This window comes from Gekko japonicus, unplaced genomic scaffold (genome assembly GCF_001447785.1).
Source record: "Gekko japonicus isolate JY-2015 unplaced genomic scaffold, Gekko_japonicus_V1.1 scaffold151, whole genome shotgun sequence".
NCBI lineage: Eukaryota > Metazoa > Chordata > Lepidosauria > Squamata > Gekkonidae > Gekko > Gekko japonicus.
The window spans coordinates 1,209,160-1,230,138 of NW_015174277.1; the positions used below are offsets into that span (position 1 = coordinate 1,209,160).

A 20,979-nucleotide genomic window follows, 5' to 3' on the forward strand; every position below is an offset into this window, starting at 1 on the left:
TACTCCAAGTACACTGCTCTCCAAGATGTTAAGCAGAGCTCTCTCATAGCTCCACTTCTTCTCAGCTGGAGAAAACAGGGACCACATCTGGCACATCCTACATGCAAGATACAGGACTGACTACTGAACTAAAATCCTAACATTAACAGGTTAAGTAACAAAGGGCTCATATGGTTAAAAGCCATTTTCTTCCATACCTAAGTTTCAGGCAAAAAGGAATGGCTGCTGACAGCTTCTCATCTACACTGCATACCTGCACAATATTGATATAGCTGTTTACTACAGGAAAGAGGCAGAGAATTCAAGGTTCCTTGAGTCAACATGCTAAACATATAGGACTGCAGTGTTGCTTTAGATTTCATATGCCAAGGAGAACCGTTTTTTCATATGCTTGTAAATATATGCAAAGTGTCACAAACCCCTAGTTCAAGGGTGTTTGTGTGATGGGGCTGCAGAACACAAAATGACCAAATCCTGGCAATGTGAACCTTCATACACCAGTCTGATAAGCTGCCACCAGCCCCTTTTCTATCCCAGTAGTCAAAAGCCAAGTGGCAAGCTTCTAACTTTCCAGGAGCTAAACAAGACAGTCACCCCTGAAAGGCTGGAAGCTTGCAGAAATGGATTTCCACAAAACAGTTAACCTGGTAAGCAAGCACTTGGCCTAGGAACTGGAATTAGGATTGAAGCCACCTGAACACAAAAGACCACAAATATAATCAGGGGTCATTTTGTAGAAAAAGAGCTAGGGGGACTCATTAGCATAACTCATTAGCATATGCCACACACACCCTGACATCACCGGAAGTGTGTCCTCCCCACAGCCGGCGGCGACCTCCAGCGGGCACCAGCAGGGAGCTCCAGGCCCCGCCCTCCCGCACCTCACCCGGGAGGGTGGCGTCCCCCCGCGTCCCCCCCAAATGACCCCTGAATATAATTAAGATTAGATTTATTAAAAGTGGGCAAGAATATTTCAAAAAGAATGAGCAGTGAGGAATCAAAACAATAAAGCTAAGTGTAAGAGACTAACTACATAGTAAGGCACTGGTTCAAAATAAGACTACAAACTGCAAGATGTTACCATTCCAAAGTTGCTCAGCAAGCAAAGTCCAACTCTCTCCAGAGTCAGCATAGGCCAAGTGTCTAACCCATATCAAGCAGGTTTCAAAGAATGCATCCAAAATCAAGGAGCAAGAGGCTACTCATGCCTTGTCAGTTGCTAATTGCTAACTGAAAAGGCTAATGCTTAAGACCAAAGGATCCAAAGTGGTTTCGGGCCCATAAACCAATCAGAACTTTGGCTCATGATGTCAGTGATGGTATGACCTGTTACTAAGCATGTGACCTGAGGATGAAATGGGGAGCTAGCTGCAGTCTGGTCTGACCATTTCCCACAGGTGCAAATCATGCTATTGAATGGAATGTGGCTAATTGGTTACAATGGTGCCATGGTTTCTTCCTTGGAAGGGAGTTAGAGAGAGAAGCTTCCCTCCCTGCACCTGGGTGTTATCTACTCATGAGGTCAGCTTTGCTGAATCTTCCCAGCAACACTGTTCTTTCCCACTTAAACTTAACAACTCGGTTTGTGGCCTACAGTCAAAACTGGACCTGAACCAATATCTGTGAAAATGAGAAACTGAACAAAGGTCTCAGGTCCTCGACCCAAAGGTTGCTCCATAATTTAAAGCACACCCCTGTGTCTCCCTGCAGACAAAACTGGTGCCAGATGGTCATTATCCATCACAGCAACATTTAAGCTTGTTGGACATAAAGCTTAACACCCAAATATTTCATGTCAGTACATGCAACGTAATGCTTTTTTCACAATCTATGCAACATATAATTAACATAAAAGCGTACACACAACAAGTTTCCATGGTAAAAGTGCCAGCAAGCATCTCTGCCTTGGGTTCTGACTTTGTTAGAAGAAAGGCAGCATATATAAACATTCTAAGTAAATAAATGGGTAGCATTCATCTTCATTTTTTTTGTTTGGCATTGTGTAATCTATGAATCAAACCATAGGAGTCCTACAGAACCACACTGTCCTCAAAGCTGGATCGTAGAGGCCAAGGGATAATTTCATCAAGTGCTTTAGGTACACAGTCTCCTTTTGATGTCATGCTCCATTCACTGAAATAAATAAAGCCTGAATAGCAACGGTGCTTGGTGACAATCCACCCTAAATTACAGACCAGTTTTGCTAATCTGCTTGAGGAAAAGGACAAATAGTTCTGGAGCCACTTAAAGACTAACTACTTAATTGCGACATGGGCAACAGCCTACATTATCAAATGCATAAGCACCAGGGAATGGAGATTAGCCATGGTCTTCACAAAGACTGTTTAAATATGGTATATGTCTGTATACTGAATAAAAATCCCAGATTAATTTTTCCAACGTCCAAAAGTTTAGCATATTGATGGTCAAGGTGCTGTACTGTCAGAATGGGACCTGGGAGACTCACATTCAAATCCCCATTCTGCCAATGGAAGCTTGTTGGGTGACCTCTCAGCCTAAACTACCTTACAGGATTGTTGTAAGGATGAAGTAGAGGCTGCTAGCCACTTTGGGTCCCCATTGGGGAGAAAGGCAAGGTACAAATAATTGATTGACTGATTGACTGATTGATTGATTGAACGGTCACATAAATGAGACAGTCACCATTCACTGATGCCATCAGACAAATTAGGTCACACCAGAGAATACTGACATTCACAAAGTTTGCCTGGGATTGCCACAGTCACTGAAGAATGCAGACAATCACCAAAACTCAGACATTCGTGGTAACATATTAAATTATTTAATGCTATACAAAAATAAGCAGCAAATGACAACTGGTCACTGTCAGAGTAACTCACTGTCAGAGCCATTAACTCACTTGGGAGCTTACAGTCAGACTTCACCAATGTCTTCAGGACAAGATCATGAATAGGCCTTTCTCCATCTTAAGCACTCTGCCTTCCTTACTGACAAAAGGGAATCAGGAGACAAGGGGTTTGATTCTACAAATGCATCCCATTAATAACAGCACTTTCCTCCAGCACAAAGAGGCTGTTCCTGCATCAGCAGAAGGCTCCTTGTGCCAGACAAAAGTCTTGCTGGTAGATCTAAAGAACACCATCCATTATATTGATTTCATTGCTAGGTATTTCTAGCCTGCTGAATTAGAAAGTCAGGACCCAAATGGATCTCTTGTAGGTTCTGAAAGAACCAACATCAAATAAATGTGGAATCTACCAGCTTACTAATTGCCTCCTACCCAGGATGAACCAAAAGGGCAAGAGTGCCAACACTGTCTCCAAGGGCAAAGAACATTTGAAGAGGTCATTAGAAGTTGTTAATTCTGTGTTGCAAAACACATGTACGCCATCTCAGCTGAAACACAGTGCCTTTCAAGACTGCTGTTGTTATTTCTACTAAATCTAGCACCTGAAGTGTATGCTGCTTGTTCTTTCAAATAGTCAGCAACACTGAGCAAGAAAAATAGGCTTTCATTAAAGGAAATTTTCTGGAAGAAACACATTAATCTCTTCTTATACAAGACCCTATACATCAGAGTTTACCCCAAGATGACTGTTTAAAAGAACAAAACTGAAGTCAACTAAAGAAGATCTCAGCTTTGCAACTCCACAGCCAGTTTTAGCTCAAGTGCCAAACTGCTTAGGTGCTGTTTTATTAACAGAGCTCCACAAAGACTAGACATTTTCTTTATGGAGGGGGGACTTGCAAAGATAGTAGCCTGGCAGAGTTCTGTAGTGACTATACTCTGCAAATGCCTTGCATTTTTAATTAGTAACTTCAGTAAAGAAAATCTTTCCAAAAGCCAACACTCGTACAAACAAAAAGATAAATAATTATTTGAAACCACAGAGTTAATATACATACTGGCTATGCATTTACAGTACAGTACCTCTGCAGGAAAGGAGCAAGAATAATTATGCAATTAAGAAAAGTCTGTTAAATTTTATAATAGCTGCTCTAAACATTATTTCATTAAGCTACACACAAAGATAAGGGCTGTAATTCAATCACAGAAAGGGAAATGCAGCAACTGCCGCTCTTGCCTTTCACTGACTTGGTGAACCAGCTTCTCTTTTCTTTCTTTTCTTTTCTTTTTTTACCTTGTTTGCAATACTTGTGATAAATGACTTGATGTCTAGATTAGTTGGGCAGCTCTTCTGACAGGGGGCATCTGCACACTTTAAGCACCTGGGGAAGAAAGTAAATGAGTTAAAGCGACTTACAGCACAAAACACTGCCAACAGCATACGATTTTTCTGTGCACCTGACAGAAGCTAATCAATCTAAAAATTAATAATGCTTTACTGTTTGGGCAGAGACAGAAAATGCTCCTGAGAGAAATGCTATTATTCCCATGTCCCAGACAGGTAAAACAAGGCAGGCACCCCCAGAACGATGTCAAAGCCAAGCCACCCATAAAAGACAACTCCCTTATGTATCTGTGTTGTAACTTTAATCGTGCAAAGAGGCATTTTTTTTCTCCAGAGATTCCAATGTACCTGGGGGAAAGTAATAGGCAGTTGTTCAGTGAATTAGCAAAAGCCAACAAGTGGTAGGGTTTGACTTTTTGTAAAAAAATAAATCTTCCTGTTTCAATTCCAGGAATATTTAATGCCAACTGCTCAAACCCTATGCTGAATGCAGAATAATTAATATCAGCCAAGGCTTTTCTATACTGAGTTTCATAAATATTAGTGAATGTACAAAACGCGGTGACCTGCGATACTCACGGGGGGGTGAGCTCCACGCAGAGGAGGTAGCCACCGCAGGTGAGCCTTCTCCCCCACCTCTGCCTGGCCCTGACGGCGAGGCCTGTGCAGCTCCAAGTGGCCGGGCCCACCTAACCTCCCCCGCCCCCCCACAACAGTGGCAAGGCCCATGTGGCTTGGAGCCACCGGGCCCACCATATCTCCCTCACCCCCCCCATGGCAACGGCGGTGAGGTGTGAGCTTGGCCCGCCAAGCCTTCTCCCTCCCTCCTCCCCTAGCAGCGGCGGCAAGGCCTGGCCAGTCTGCCAAGCTTCTCCCCACCAGTGGCAAGGCCAGCTGGCCAAGCCTTCTCCCCCCCCCAGCGGTGAAGCAGTTTTCAGAGCATTTCCTGCACATGCGCAGGGAACGCTCTTTTACTTTTGGATTTAAGTATCCCCCTATATTTTTTCAACTTTGCAGATTTTTCTGCACATCTGGGGATTGCCCCAAATGTGCAGGAAAATCTCCCTGCCCCTGATGTGTGGATTTAGATATCCGCACGCGGGGGGCGCCTTGACTATTAGATATATAGATTAACCTGCACAGAGAAATTGACAGGTCAATGGCTGACAAAGGTTAGAAAAGCTGACAAAGAAAGATTAAAATCGGGACCAGAAAAAAGGGAAACAAGGAAATCCTAAGGCTCAACACAGACCATAGCTGTGTTCAGCTGACAGTTAAAAACAAACAAACCAATGACAGAGGAATTATTGATGACTTTTGTCCCTGTCTTGTGACCAAGCAGTTTCAACAGACTTTTCAATACATTTTTACAAACCTTCAAAATCTGTGAACAGAGTGATCTGTACAACACTGTGGACAACAAATGCCTCTATGAGACCACTCTATGAAAAACATACTACCTGTCTCCACAAATTCTTGGATAGTGCACTATCACTGTAGCACATTTGCTACTGGATTTCCCTGTGTGGGCATGTCAATCCAGTCATGAATGATTTCTACAGCACAATGGGATTACAGAATCCAATGATGTGTGGATGGATGCAGCCTGAGGACTGAAGACAGAAGAGTAACAAGAATTTGTTCCCTATTTTCTATGAACAGTCCAAGTCCAATTGATTCCTCTAATAAGAAGCCCCTTTCTTGAAGACCAAGCATTCTTTCTAGCACAGAAGAAGAGTGTGAGAGCTGAGATGTCAGTCGCATAGTCCTTTGGTGGCTTCAGGCAACCCATTACTTATCTTCAGATCCCAAATGTGAAAAACCGAGACTGTAATAATGTCTGTGTTACCTATTGTAAAGACTAGTGAAATACTGGAGGTGAAGCACTTCAAATACCTACCATGTTTTATATACATGCCAAGTATTATTACTATAACTATAATGCATGTTCCCAGCTTGGTGTCTGATCCTCTGGTGGGTCTCCTCATTAATTTTATTTATTTATTTATTGTTAACCCCACTCAAGTAGAGCGTTAGGATTCTAAGGAAGGCGTGAAATAAGAAAATATAATGGGAACTGGGCAGTAAACTTGGATTGCATATAGCAGGCAGAATACTTAATCCATACACAAAAGCCTTTTATTAATGAAAGTTATTACACAGCTTATGTTTTTGGATTTACCTTTGGACCAACACAATTACCTGCAACCTTAATTCATGCCCTTGTCCTTATTGGATGTGCCTTAAATTGGCAATAAAGGGACACCTTCTGAGTAGATTTTATTCTTGTGAAAAATCATGAGAAGAAAAGTTGCAGATGTGAGCTGTTGGCTTTCAATAAGGAGAGGGCAGTCCAATTGCGGGAAAAGATGTGTATGGAAAAATAACTATTGTGTGGGCTCTTTTTTTTGGTTCCTGCCCTACATAGTGGAAGTTGAATAAACTGTAACTATTTTAAATGTGACAGCTGGGAAGGCAGCACTGAACAAACATCACATCAAGCAAATGTCTTAAATTTCAACCTTGAAAGAAAACATCTCATACTAAGAATTGACCAGGAAGCCATTTTATGTGGTCTAGAGCATGTCTAGATTATTAGGAGGTGTCATTATGCATCTTTTTTTACCAAATAATATATTATCTCTCCTTTTTTATTATTGAGCAGGCTCACAAATAACAGCTGTTGAAAATGTCAAATGTTAATGAGGCAGGGCAATGCAAACCTGAATTTGTGGCATTGGGTGGGGGGGGGGAGATAGGGTGGGAGTGCCGTGAATATGCCAGTATAGACAGACTCTTATAACAACAGCATCTTCCAATTCTCAGAGCACTCCGCAGACTAAAGTGCATCAGGCTGCCATTAATCCCACTTATCACTCTGACAGCTCAGTAATTACACTACTGCTATAGCCCAGGTACTGGAGTTGTAATAAAATATCAACCGCTGTGCAGGATGCATGCTGGTGAGATGTTTTATTAAACTTGGGGGGGTAGATCATCAAGTGACATTAGTGTTGACCTATTTTTTTTCTATCTGACAATAAATTATCCTTTGACCATGCCATAATACATATTACAGAGTGCATTTACTGTACCAAAACAGCAAAAAAGGGGGGGAAACAGGTAGAGCGTTCCAAAGAACCAAGCAAAAGGCATCAGAGAGGCATACCAGAATGTTATTTCCTAAATGGATTTAAATGATAGATACTGTGAGAAATCACAAACATCATTCTGTATTTAGGGGGAATATGCCAACAATTACTGAAAACTACAATTCTACATAAATTGCCCCATGTAAGCAATATGAACTTCAAAGTGAAATGTAATTTTTTAAAAGTTCATCTTCAGGCATCCTTTTTTTTTACTTTTCCAACTGACTTCACTGTTATGCATTTGAACTAAGACCTATCTTTCAAGCAAGCAAGGTTGAATTTATCACCTTTTTCACTCTGTCTCAGTTGATCACTTTCTTCACTACAGCCCTTGTCTTTTTTGCTCACGTAGGTCTTGCAATGTTCTGCAGAGGATTTCTGGTGGTCAAAAGGGAACCCTCCTTGCACTTTCATCTGCAGAAAAGCTGATAGGATCTAACTAATCAATAATATTTTTCATCTACCATCCATAGTTCTCTCTAAGCTGTGCTGGGGGTGCTGGCACACAAAATTGTAACCGGCAGCGTAGGAATTATTGCTTTCAGCCCAGAAGGCCCTCTTTCTGGGGCCCATAGAATTGGACCCCCTGATCCAATCTTTTTGAAACTTGGGGGGGGGGGGTTGAGGAGAGGCATCAGCAGCTATGCCTCAAAAAACAGCCCCTCAGAGCCCCAGATACCCCTGGATTGATTCTCCATTATAGCCTATGGGCCCATTGACTATAATGGTTCCCATTGGCTACAATGGAGCTGGGGAAATTATTTTTTGTACACCCCTATATGCTTTTCAGTATGATTTGTAAATGCCTTGAGTCACAGAGGAAAGTGGGATATAAATATTTGAATAAATAAGTAGTTTGGGCAGGTTGATAACATTTAAGCAACTTGCTGTTTGTTAGATTACAAAACCAAACAAGGACCCACGGTAAATAGGAAAACCAACATACAACAACCCCATGCAAAGATGATTATAACATATCATAAATAATTTTATATTTTTTGAAAAATATTTTTACAATAATTTCTTCATATATAATTAATCATCTTAATCACAATTCATAATATAAGAGATATCAAAAATGTCAAATATCATCTCCATAGAATCTCAAAAGATATTGTACAACCTTATAACTAATAATAGTCCTCCTCTGTTAAAAAAAAGTTTCAAAAGGGAGGACTCCTTAAAGTCTCTTTATAATACCCTGTTTCCCCGAAAATAAGACCTACCCCAAAAATAAGCCCTAGCAGGATTTCTATGCATTTGTGGTATAAGCCCTAGTGTGTCTTCTTGAGAAAAAATAAATATAAGACAGTGTCTTATTTTCGGGTAAACACGGTATGTGCTCTGTCTTCCTGCAACAGAGGTCCAGATATCCTTCTGTTTCAGAATCTTCCTCAGGGGGTTCAACAATAATTTTCAGCACAAGGTTGCCAAATACCAAAGCTTTAATCCAAAGTTCTCTTTCAATGAACGCTGCAAAAAAAATTTTTTTGATGAGCTATAAGCCTCCTCCAAAGTGAAAAGCAGCAAGATGCAGCAAAAAAAAAAGGGGGGGGGGTTCTGGACAGGGTCAAACTCAGCAGGTCAATCTCTACAGAACCTATGTGAGGGTCCCACCCCACAGACAGAGCATCATTGCTGTATTCTATATATAGCAAATGTCTAGCCTTTGTTATGGTCTTCAGTACAAAAGAAATTGTTGAATAAGCACAGTGTCAAAACTGTATGTGGACAGTTTCCACATGTGAATCAGCTCCACTCTCCTTCCATGCAAAGCCAAAAGAGAGGAAGGAACCAATATCTCACATTTAAAGATGCATGTAAGATTGTAGTTCCATGCATAGTCTTCATACCAGTGATCAAGCTACCAAGTGGGAAACCATTATCCTAGTAGTGGATGTGCAACCTTCTGCTTCTGTTGTCATTACAATAAGCAGCAATCATCCATACATCTTGCCTAACCTGTACAATAATACATTATTTTTTGAGGAGGAAGAGAAGGAAAAGCAAGGTGGTATGGAGAAACAGAACCAGTACACCCTGTTTCCTAAATCAGAATATTGTAGACCTCTCCCTCATCACATGGGAACACATGAAAAAGACCTATTGGTATTAAAAGCATAATGGAGATCCACTAACTGCTCCTATAATATCAAAATAGATGACTGCTAAAGTCTTGCAAGCTAAAAGCTCATAATTTCCTTCCTTGGCCACTAAACTTCCCTCTACCCCATCTCATTCTTATATCTCTTTCACAGGTGCAAAGGTCAATGATCTTTTTATTACCCCTTGATTTTAACTAAAAAGCAATTTAAACTGAATTTGGAGGTTTCAACTCAGGTAAGACTTCTCAGGAATTTCAGAGAATGCCCAAAATATTTTGATAAAGCTAGCAAAATTTCACAAAACAACTTTTCACTTCTGGCCACAACACTAGCACCACCACTGCTCAACAAATTGCTGTTTTTATAGTCTTTTGAGAAGCTGCTCCTGCTGCTTTGGCACTGACAGGTAAAAAACAGCAAGATCAAAGCAGAACAAATCCTCTTACTGGGGGTGGGCAAAGCTGCTAATGCTCACAATGAGCAATGCTCATAAATGCTGATAAATATTTACATTGTACTGTATACAACAATATAATTAGATCAATAAAAAGTAACGGTAAAGGTTTCCCTTGCTCGAAAGCCAGTTGAATCCGACTCTAGGGGGCGGTGCTCATCTCCGTTTCCAAGCCGAAGAGCGAGCGCTGTCTGAAGACGTTTCCATGGTTATGTGGCCAGCATAAATAATTACCAAGGCGCATGGAATGCTGTCACCTTCCCACTGAAGCAGTACCTATTTATCTACTTGCAATTTCTTGCTTTTGCACTGCTAGGTTGGCAGGAGCTCAGTCCATCATGGGGCACTAGGGTCCCGAACTGCCAAACTACAGACATTCCGGTCTGCAGCTCAGCATCTTATTGCAAACTACTAATTGCCTACATCAGCTTGTAAATCCAGGATCCATATTTCTGAATGAATTTGTCTTTGCCATTGATAACGGTACTGAAGCCATTATTGCATATGTAATAATTGTGCACATATGTAATATAACATCACATATTAATTTTCAAAAAAGGGGTGAAGAGATATACTTGCGCTTTCTACATCATTGACTACTTTTGTCAAAATAGTAGCCAACTGACTGCCCAGACTTTTCCACACTTGTATAAGAATGTGAACAGAAGTAGCAGGAGAAGAGTATTCCCACTCACCCACCCAGGTGTTTTATTTTATTTTTTATGCCAGGGGTTGTGTGTCTCTGACTTCAGAGCATCAGTTCCCTTTCATCTGGAACTTTTAGTGTGTCTATGACTTTAGTGGCAGAAACAGACAGCAGGGAACCAGAAAAGAGGCAGCACATGACAGGCGAGTGTAAGAACTACTAGACATACATTCCCTTCTCCTCTTCATCTCCACCCAAAAGAAGAAGAAAAAACAGAACTTCCCTTCTGGCACATATTCTCCAATTCCCCATATACTGTCCACATAATCTCAAATAGCTAGCACAGTACAGTTTTGTTGATGGGACTAGAGAGAAAAGGTTCAGACAAAGGATGGCCAATAATATTTTTTTTCTCAGTGGGATATACTTGTTTTCTTCATGTGCACTAGGATGCTAATCTATATATGCCAACGCAGCATAAGAAACATGGTCAGCCACACAGTGCAGGTATAGATTTACTTCAGATTTAATAATAAACTCAGGACATTTCCAACTGCTCTTGTCTCAACATCAGAGGAAACTGGAATCTAACTTGCTGAACTGCATGAAATGACGCCAGAAGATAATAACTGAAAATATAGTATACAGGAGAAGCAACCTTAATGTTGTTGCTCCAAGACTATTGAATGATTTCTTGGAGGAGATCTGGTGGTTTCATTTGCCCTCTACACATGACCGCTACACACGACATGGAGATGTGTTGACAAGGAAGGACTGGCTCCACCTCCGTGTGATTGCCAGCTTGAGCATGGTGCCTACATGCAGACACAGTGTGCACATGTATGCTCCCCTGCCTGTGATCAGCAGTGTTCGGAAAGCAGCATCCCCAATCACAGGGAGAGAGGGAGCATATGTGTAGACACTGCTTCTGTGAGCTGGGAACTATGTGGAAGCAGGGGGGAGGGGCAGTGCACTCATACCTGCTATCCCCTTCAGGGCACTCATTCAGGAGCAGTCCTCAGTACAGGGCTACTTCCCGAGCCTTCTGCCCAAATCATAATGTGTGCTTATTCAGTCTCTCAGTCTCTCTCTCTCTCTCTCTCTCTCTCTTTTTACAGGTTATTCAAATAAGATGCCCTTGCTGGCATTTTCCTCATTGTGCTCTTTTTAATATTTGTACTTGATGTCCTAATTTTAATTGCTTTGTTATCATTGCCCATTTTGAGCTTTGGGGTAGAGTGACCTTTAACCTTGAAAATGTCGCTTCAGGGCTTAGATATCTTTACAATCCCTCCCTACCATTACCACTGATCTATAAAACCAACTCACGATGAGGAAATGGAACTTGGCATCTTGCTCACAGACTGATCATTTGTTGTTGTTGTTCAGTCGCACAGTCGAGTCCGACTCTTCGCGACCCCATGGACAATCTCCCGCCAGGCTCTCCTGTCTTCCGCCGTCCTCCGAAGTTGGCTCAATTTCATGTTCGTTGCATCGCTGACACTGTCTAACCATCTCATCCTTTGCCGTCCCCGTCTTCTTTGACCTTCAATCTTTCCCAGCATCAGGGTCTTTTCCAGTGAGTGCTCCCTTCTCATTTGGTGGCCAAAGTATTTGAGCTTCAGTTTCATTATCTGGCCTTCCAGGGAACAGTCAGGGTTGATTTCTTTGAGGATTGACTGATTTGTTCTTCTTGCAGTCCAAGGGACTCTCAAGAGTCTCCTCCAGCACCATAGTTCAAAAGAATCTATTCTTCGGCGCTCGGCCTTCCTTATAGTCCAACTCTCACAGCCATACATGACTACTGGGAATACCATTGCTTTGACCATGCGGACTTTTGTTGGCAGGGTGATGTCTCTACTTTTTATCATGCTGTTTAGGTTCGCCATCGCTTTCCTCCCAAGGAGCAGGCGTCTTTTAATTTCATGGCTGCAGTCACAGTCTGCGGTGATCTGGGATCCCAGGAACGTGAAGTCTGTCACTACTTCCACAGCTTCCCCTTCTATTTGCCAAGGAGTGATGGGGCCGGATGCCATGATCTTAGTTTTTTTGATGTTGAGCTTCAAGCCCACTTTTGCGCTCTCCTCTTTTACTCTGAACAAGAGGCTCTTTAGATCCTCTTCACTTTCAGCCATTAGAGTGGTATCATCTGCATATCTGAGGTTGTTGATCTTTTCCCCAGCAATCTTAATTCCCGCTTGTGATTCATCCAGGCCAGCATTTCGCATGATGTACTCTGCATATATATTAAATAAGCAAGGCGACAATATACATCCTTGTCGTACTCCTTTTCCTATGCTGAACCAATCAGTTGTTCCATATCCGGTTCTAACTGTCGCTTCTTGGCCCTTATACAGGTTTCTCAAGAGACATGTGAGGTGGTCTGGTACTCCCATCTCTTTAAGGACCTGCCATAGTTTGTTGTGATCCACACAGTCAAAAGCTTTAGCATAGTCAATGAAGCAGAAGTAGATATTTTTCTGGTACTCTCTTGCTTTCTCCATAATCCAGCGAATGTTGGCAATATGATCTCTCGTTCCTCTACCTCTTCGAAACCCAGCTTGTACTTCTGGTAGTTCTCTATCCACGTACTGTTGAAGCCTAGCTTGTAGGATCTTGAGCATGACCTTGCTAGCGTGTGATATGAGTGCAATTGTGCGATAGTTTGAACATTCCTTGGCATTGCCCTTCTTTGGGATTGGAATGTATACTGACCTTTTCCAATCCTGTGGCCACTGTTGCGTTTTCCAAATTTGCTGGCAAATGGAGTGCAGAACTTTAACAGCATCATCTTCTAAGACTTTGAATAGCTCAGCTGGAATACCATCACCTCCACTAGCTTTGTTGTTAGCAATGCTTTCTAAGGCCCATTTAACTTCACATTCCAGGATGTCTGGCTCGAGGTCAGTGATTATACCGTCGTGGTTGTCAAGGACATCGAGGTCTTTCTTGTATAGTTCTTCTGTGTATTCTTGCCATCTTTTCCTAATCTCTTCTGCTTCTGTTAGGTCCCTACCGTTTTTGTCCTTTATCATGGCCAGCTTTGCATGGAACGCTCCCTTGATTTCTCCAACTTTCTTGAAGAGATCTCTAGTCCTTCCCATTCTATTGTTTTCTTCTATTACTTTGCACTGTTCATTCAGGAAGGCCTCCTTATCTCTCCTTGCTGTTCTCTGGAAATCTGCGTTCAGTTGGGTAAATCTTTCCTTTTCGCCTTTGCCTTTCGCTTTCCTTCTTTCCTCTGCTATTTGTAAAGCCTCATCAGAAAGCCATTTTGCTTTCTTGCATTTCTTTTTCTTTGGTATGGTGGTGATTGCTGCCTCCTGTACAATGTCACGAACCTCCGTCCATAGTTCTTCAGGCACTCTATCTATCAAATCCAGACCCTTGAATCTATTCTTCACCTCTACTGTATATTCATCAGGGATGTGATCTAGGTCAAACCTGAATGGCCTCATGGTTTTCCCGATTTTCTTCAGTTTAAGTCTGAATTTTGCAATGAGTAGCTCATGATCTGAACCACAGTCAGCTCCAGGTCTTGTTTTTACTGACTGGATAGAGCTTCTCCATCTTTGACTGCAAATTATATAGTCAATCTGATTTCGGTGTTGCCCATCTGGTGATGTCCATGTGTAGAGTCGCCTCTTAGGTTGTTGGAAAAGGGTGTTCGCTATGACCAGTGTGTTCTCTTGACAAAACTCTGTTAACCTGATCATACAATACACTTTTCCACTGATCATCAGATGAATGAGGAGAACACGTGAGAAATGTAAAAGCAGGAAAGACGAAGTAGAGCCAAAATGACACTGGGAATACGAGTGAGTTGGGAGCACAGTATACGATGAGAGCTTGCCTTTTCCTCTCAGCACAAGCTATCTGTCAGAATCCAGTTTCTATTCTTCCCTCAGGAACCTTCAAAAACCATGCTTTCCATACACAGCCCTTGCACAGCCTTGAACTGCCTTTGCATTTACTTCCCCTCCAGCCACCATTCTACCCCTTTCATACACCAGATGTCTCTTGCCTAAATTCTATTATTCTCTTCAGCAACTTCCAAACCATCTACTCTCCCAAGTGTTGTTGTTGGGTTTTTTTAATCCTAGGAACATTGTGACTCTGAAGAGGCTTCTTCCCTGAGGTATTGTCTCTCTCTGCCTCATTCAGAGCCACAGCTAAATCAATGGAGATGGAGAAAGAAAATAACCTAGAGCACTGCCAGTTCTTTAAAAATGAATAAATGCACAGATATTCAATGAGGAGAACTTTTCAGTGTGTCTGGTGTCTCAAAGCCTGGGGCATTTGCAAGAATAATACCTTAGGACATGTAGGAGGTCTTAGAAAACCCTACAGCAACTAAACTAATCATAGCCAATTCCATCAAGGGCAGAGTTTTACTGTTTAAATCTACTACCACCTCCACACCTCAAAGGAATGAACAATACCTCACTTTTTCTTGTAATACCAAGATGCAAGGCTAGAAATGCCAGGTTTTTCATGTTCAAAAGTACAGCTTCCAAATAAGAAGATCCTTGGTTGATACTGTATGCGTTATTTGTGGAATGGATGTTTTTAATAACAGAGTTATTCATTTTTAAAATATATATATATCTTAATACTTTTTTGTGAACTGCTTCAGTAGCATTGGCTGAGAATAAAAAGGAACCCCTAAATAAAAATAAATTTAACACACCTACATGAAATAATTACACTCAGACACACAAATACAAAAGGTATATTATTTTTTAAACATTTTATAAATATTAACTTGCACTAGCAATGTATTTGAACAATGTTATTTTGTTTTGGCTGTAAGTTGCATTCCAATGCTGCGGAGCCAAGTGAAGCCAGGATGTTTCATTTCATTGGTACCATGAATCACTGAAAATACCATTAACATGCTATGGAAGCCATTGCACTGTGTTTTGGTCTCTCACAAATCACATTTGCAAACAGGTACATGACATTAGTGGAAGTGAAAATGGTTAAGACTAATGAAGAAACCAGGGGAGGGAGAAGCAGTTTCTGTAATATTTTGATTCATGTTTTTCAGTCACCAGATTGTATGTTTCTGTGTGAAGAAAACTGCATCAGACCCAGCTCCTGGGAGGTATATTGGGAAGAGGTGAGACAAAGGCAGAGTAGAAGGAGGGAGAAGACAGTCTGTATTCAGCAACAGTGGCTCTCTTACCTGATCAGGCCTGCGAACAAACCAGATACTTGTAATATAACATCACCTTATTTATTCTGTATAAGGTCTGAAGGCACAAGTTATAACCTGTATGCTTTTCCCACACCATGGTGCTGACCTGAACTTGGGTCCTGTGCATGCCAGATGCTCCATAAAGTGGAACTCCCAGCATCTTGTCTATTATGGCACTGATGATGTTTCCCAATAGCTGGTATCTCCCACTCTGTTCCAGAAATATATGTTATAAGAAAACCAAATAAGAGGGGTGGACCCATTGGAAATACTCAGGGCTTTTTTCCCCTGGTGGAATGTGCCAGAACAGATTTCCAGAACCTCTTCAACAAAATTATTTTTAAAATGTTTAAAAGTTCATGAGTTTTCAACATACAGATTGAAAACTTCATTTCCCTCTTGAGAGTTCTGGCACCCTGAAAACCCTGGAAATACACCAGCATCCATCTCTCTCCAAATCAGTCCCATGGCATGGGTCAAGTCTTCAAAAACAGCAGATGAGGCAACAAATCAGTTCCTGGAACCTATCACTTTTTCTTCTATTCTGGGTTTGATTGAATTAATGCTGCTCAAATAACAGTAACCACAGCTTGTCTTTGCAAAGAAAACCAGATGTCAGAGGGAAAGTCTGCAGCCTAGCCTAATCCCTGATATACTTGTTTATTGTATAGATTATTATTTTCATGGAGCAAGAATTCTGTCTTATGAGCCCCGTGCAGTTTGAAGTAGTACAGAAAAAGGATTGTAATTTTATTGGATCTTTAATAGAACTAGGTCACTGACATGAGAATTTCTGATATGATCTGCCCCTGCCCCCCAGATTGTCCCATTTTAGGCATTGCCACACTCTCAAGAGATGCACCCACAGGAAACTGAACTGTCTGATAATGCATGAAACCCATTTATAACACCCTTGGCTTTGGGATCTCACAGAATTTGCTATTGAACCTGCCTTGGACTGTCAATATATAAGCTTCAGCATTAGATGATCCTGATCTAACTGACAGTTGTCAGGTGATTGTCATGTGACCCAATACCAGACTGATCCAGTTTGTACAAAGTCACCATGACTCAGCACAGTGCTGATTGGCTGTATCATGTATAAATGTACAGGGTGCCTATGCTCAGTGTTCTCCCCTGTATTCGTGAATGCTGGCGAAGCACTATGTCAGAGAGCTGTATATATCTGTAAATAAACTTCCTGTAAATAGTTACCACTGAACTGTGTTATGTGGTGTACTATTGGGAGTGGCTGGTGAGTGGAACTCTGCTAGAGTGTGCTACAGGTTCTAAAGTTACCGGTTCAACTGGGAATGCGCTGCGCGACATGGACACCCTGTTTGAGTATATTCCACCACATATCTATTCTTTCCCCATAATTGTTAACAACTACTTGAACCTACTGTGCAAGATCATCCAAAGGTTTTGTCAAGAGTATCTGAAAGACACCCACTCTAACCTCCTTTACTTCTGAAACAGGTGAGGTAGTTTCATTTTGAATTATTGTCTGAGATCAGTAATTGGCTAGATGAGAATGAATACACTGAAGCATAACTGAGAAACTCACTCAGAACTGCCATCTTAGACCTGGTGAAGTGGTAGAAATCTCTGTTTTGATGGCTCACACTCTTACCAGGTTAATTATGATCTTCTGTTAGAAGACCAGGAAGAAGCAGTAGCCAACAATATTACTTTATCAGCTTCAGTTGATTCTATAGCTACTCCTCTTCTGGGAACAGAAAAAGATATGGTCTTCTGGTGTATGCCAGGATAACCTTCCATCTAAACTACTGTAATGCATTGTATATTGAGGCCCCGGTCACACGGAGCATTAGGCACGCTAGAGAGACGGAGGATAGGTGGATTTTCTGGGCGTGATCTCACCGCCACATCTGGGAAGCATAGAGCTCCCGTGGCTCACCCAAGGCTTCACTCCGAAGATGCACTGTAAAAAACTAGTACCTCCGAGGTACTAGTTTCTGGAAACCGTGGGGCAAGGGCGGGCGTCAGATCACGTTTCTGGTGTTAGCTCATGGCATCCGGCGCCCGCCCATGTCCCATCACGGAAAGTTTTTTTTTGTCAAGTCTCCACGGGTGCGCACAAGCACCCAACGGTGCATGCAAACACTTGGGTTAAAAAAACCAACACAACCCCCGTGGCGTTAAAAAAACCAACACAACCCCCGTGGCGGCGCTTCTTTGCCACGCCACAGGAGTGAGGTATGATCGGCACCTCCCCCCAACAACGGGATATTGGCGAGACATCAGGCAGGACGTTTGATCCGGCTGCCGCGCGGTAGTTCGCTCCGGGGTAGTTCCCCCCCCCCCGCGCTATATCCGGCCCGTGTGACCGGGGCCTGACTCACCCTTGAAGATAGTTAGGATAAAAATGCAACAGCCAAGGAAATATCTGATATTAGGCACAGAGAATATATTCTACCCATCTTGCCCCTGAAGACATGTTCATAAATTTAAGATTTAGTTGTGTATGGTGACAGATTATGATACTTTGGTGGCCTTGCTATTTTGGGCTGTGGTATATTAGTTTTACACAACTTGTAAGTGTATTTTGTAGTTTCATGTCTTATTCTTTTATTGTAATTCATGTTGAGAACACTGATGAAAAGTAAGCCAAGTAACCAAATACTACCATTATACTCTGGACTCCAATGTTCATGTGGTTCTTCCCACTGATTCTGTCCTTTCCCCATGATTTTCTCATTCTTGCATTACTGGAGTGACGTGTCATGGTGCTGCAGGTTAGTAATTCTGTAATTTAAGGTTCCTAGCCTTACTCTGACACAGAGCTGAGTTGCTCACTAACCAGCTAAGCAACTTCCAGCTTTGCAGGTAGCTTTCATCTTAGAGGGAAAGGAGGTTACAAGCTACTGCTGTATGACAAGAGTCTCCAGCAAGAGTAAAATAAATGGTATATTTCCAGATACCATGGATAGCCACGTATTTGGAATATGTGATGTTGAAAGCAGAAATGGAATGTATCAATGGAAACAGGAATAGGAAGCTCTCAAGGTCTGAAAACCACAGAGCTACTCTCAGACTCTTGAGACTCCATGGTATATATTTTGGCCACAGAACCCACGATCAGGGAAAGTAACTACTGCACACAGCTTTCTTCTGACAGACTAAACTCAACAACCACATTTATGCTGCACTTGGAATACCTGTTCATTCTGCAGATATCTGACTTGCATAACAATGTGCAAACCAAAATCCATCAGACATCATTATACTCTGTAATCTGTATTTTTCTAATAAACCTGCTGTGGATCCAAGTGAATCAAATTAAATGTGATTACCCAAACAGAAGTGCTAAATGCAGAGGCATTATAAGGGATGAATCAAAAACCATGATAGTAAAAATGAAAATGACCTCCAATAATCTAATTACTTTACAGAAAAAACAAGTTCTGAGTGACTATACTCAGTCAGTTCACCCATGCAGAATGCACCACTCAGGAACCTGCAGAGTGAGATTATGATGCCCTGGACCAAACATAATAGCCAAGTGCTTCTTTTTGGAGGCTCATCCTAATGCAAATCTACAATAGTACCATGAGGGGGGGAATCAAAACTAATTTTTTGTTAAAGGAATATAGTAACTGTAATTTCATCATCTTAACCCAGAATTTTCAACATATTTACTTGGAAGAGTCCAACTGAAAACAATGGAACTTGATTCAGCTAGTTTAGGATCTAGTTATTTTCATCCAAAAGAGACCATTAGCCAGTTTAACAGAAATACCATACAAAGGCATAGCAAGCAAATGCACAGGTATACTCAGATTTAGTTAATAGACAGATTATTATGACCAGCCGGCCAAAGAGTACCAAGTTTAGAAATATTATAAACATTACAACTATTAAGGAAATATATCACTAACCTCCAGTGTTCCCTCTAAGCTGAGTTAGTGTGAGCTAGCTCACAGTTTTTTAGTCTCCGGCGCACACCTTTTTGTCTTAGCTCAGGAAGGAGGGCTCCAGAGCAAACTCATTTATGCAGCAGCCAAATCAGCAGCTCACAAAGTAGAATTTTGGCTCACAAGACTCCACAGCTTAGAGGGAACATTGCATAACCTCTATCGTGCATTTAAGGAAGTGGTGGTTTTGATGTACAAAAATGGTTCAATTTTTATATTTGGCAGAATCAAGAGGCAAAGCTTTTTGTGGAGTATATCACTTCTGGCAGCAGATGGTAAGAGAAAGGACAATGTTTAATGGGGGGGAATCTCCCATAAGCTATAAAACAAGAATGTCAGAGGGGATGATTCAGCATAGTTAATATTCTATTTGCAGGAAGATTTCTTCACTCAACAGCGAAAACCACACTTGCTGCCTGAAGTGGTACAGTCCAGGAAAAACTTTTTTCCACTTGATTCTGTTAAATATATAAACTAGCATCTAGTGTAAAACAAGTTCTGCATTTTCATGTCCCTGATATTATATCAGATGCCACATTATTTCAGTAAATATGAAGCCAGCTGAAATAAACTTGGCAAAAATTACAAGCTGAACTTGGTTATACTGCCCCCATGCAATCACCATCTTAGAAGGGACTTACTTAGCAAAGTATCAGCACAAGTACAGGGCCATCTAGGGTAGCTTTGGGCTCTAAAAAGTGACCCAGAAAACCTTATTCAGCATCACAATTGCTGTTCCACCACTGAACACTTAGGAACTCTGGTTTATGTTTATGAAGTTAACCTACACCTCTGAGACCTGAACTGCTATCATGAAGTAGTTTGCAGTCAGCTGACTCCAATGCATATATATGCTGTGTGTGAATTCAATACATACGCAGGCAGTTAATGCCTACTCAGTAACATCATTCGAGCAGCCATTATGACTGTTCGAGCACCACTGTGGTCGAGGTGAGCTCTCGACCCTTGTCCCAGCTCCCGCCCACCCAGCGGTTCGAAAGCAACTTAATTGCAAGTAGATATATGGGTACCCATCCTTAGTAGGGTGGGGGGCACCCTGCCTAGCGTGGTGGTTGAAGACGACGGAGGACGACGGTGGCGGCGGCGAGGCATCGGCTCCGGTGTGGATGGCGTGGCGTGGTGATGCGACGACGGCAGCGAGCAGGCACGACCGGAGGAGCGATCCCTAGTGGCTGGGAGATGAAACACCAAGTGACCGCCGTCGAAGAAAGGGTGCGCGATGACGTCGAGCGCCGGCACAGCGGAGCCGGAAAGGACGTTGCTGGGGCCGGAAGGAGGCGGGAGTCAA

The 20,979-nt window shown here is 41.9% G+C and overlaps 1 protein-coding gene across 1 annotated transcript in view; it reads right to left on the reverse strand.

Moving 5' to 3' along the window:
- The window catches only part of LOC107121000 (dihydropyrimidine dehydrogenase [NADP(+)]-like), a 633,529-nt gene that overhangs the window by 402,800 nt on the left and 209,750 nt on the right, over nucleotides 1-20,979 (reverse strand). Inside the window, exon 4 of the mRNA XM_015423794.1 lies at nucleotides 4,125-4,212. Coding sequence (XP_015279280.1) covers nucleotides 4,125-4,212 — 88 coding nt within the window. The remainder of the gene's footprint in view (nucleotides 1-4,124; nucleotides 4,213-20,979) is intronic.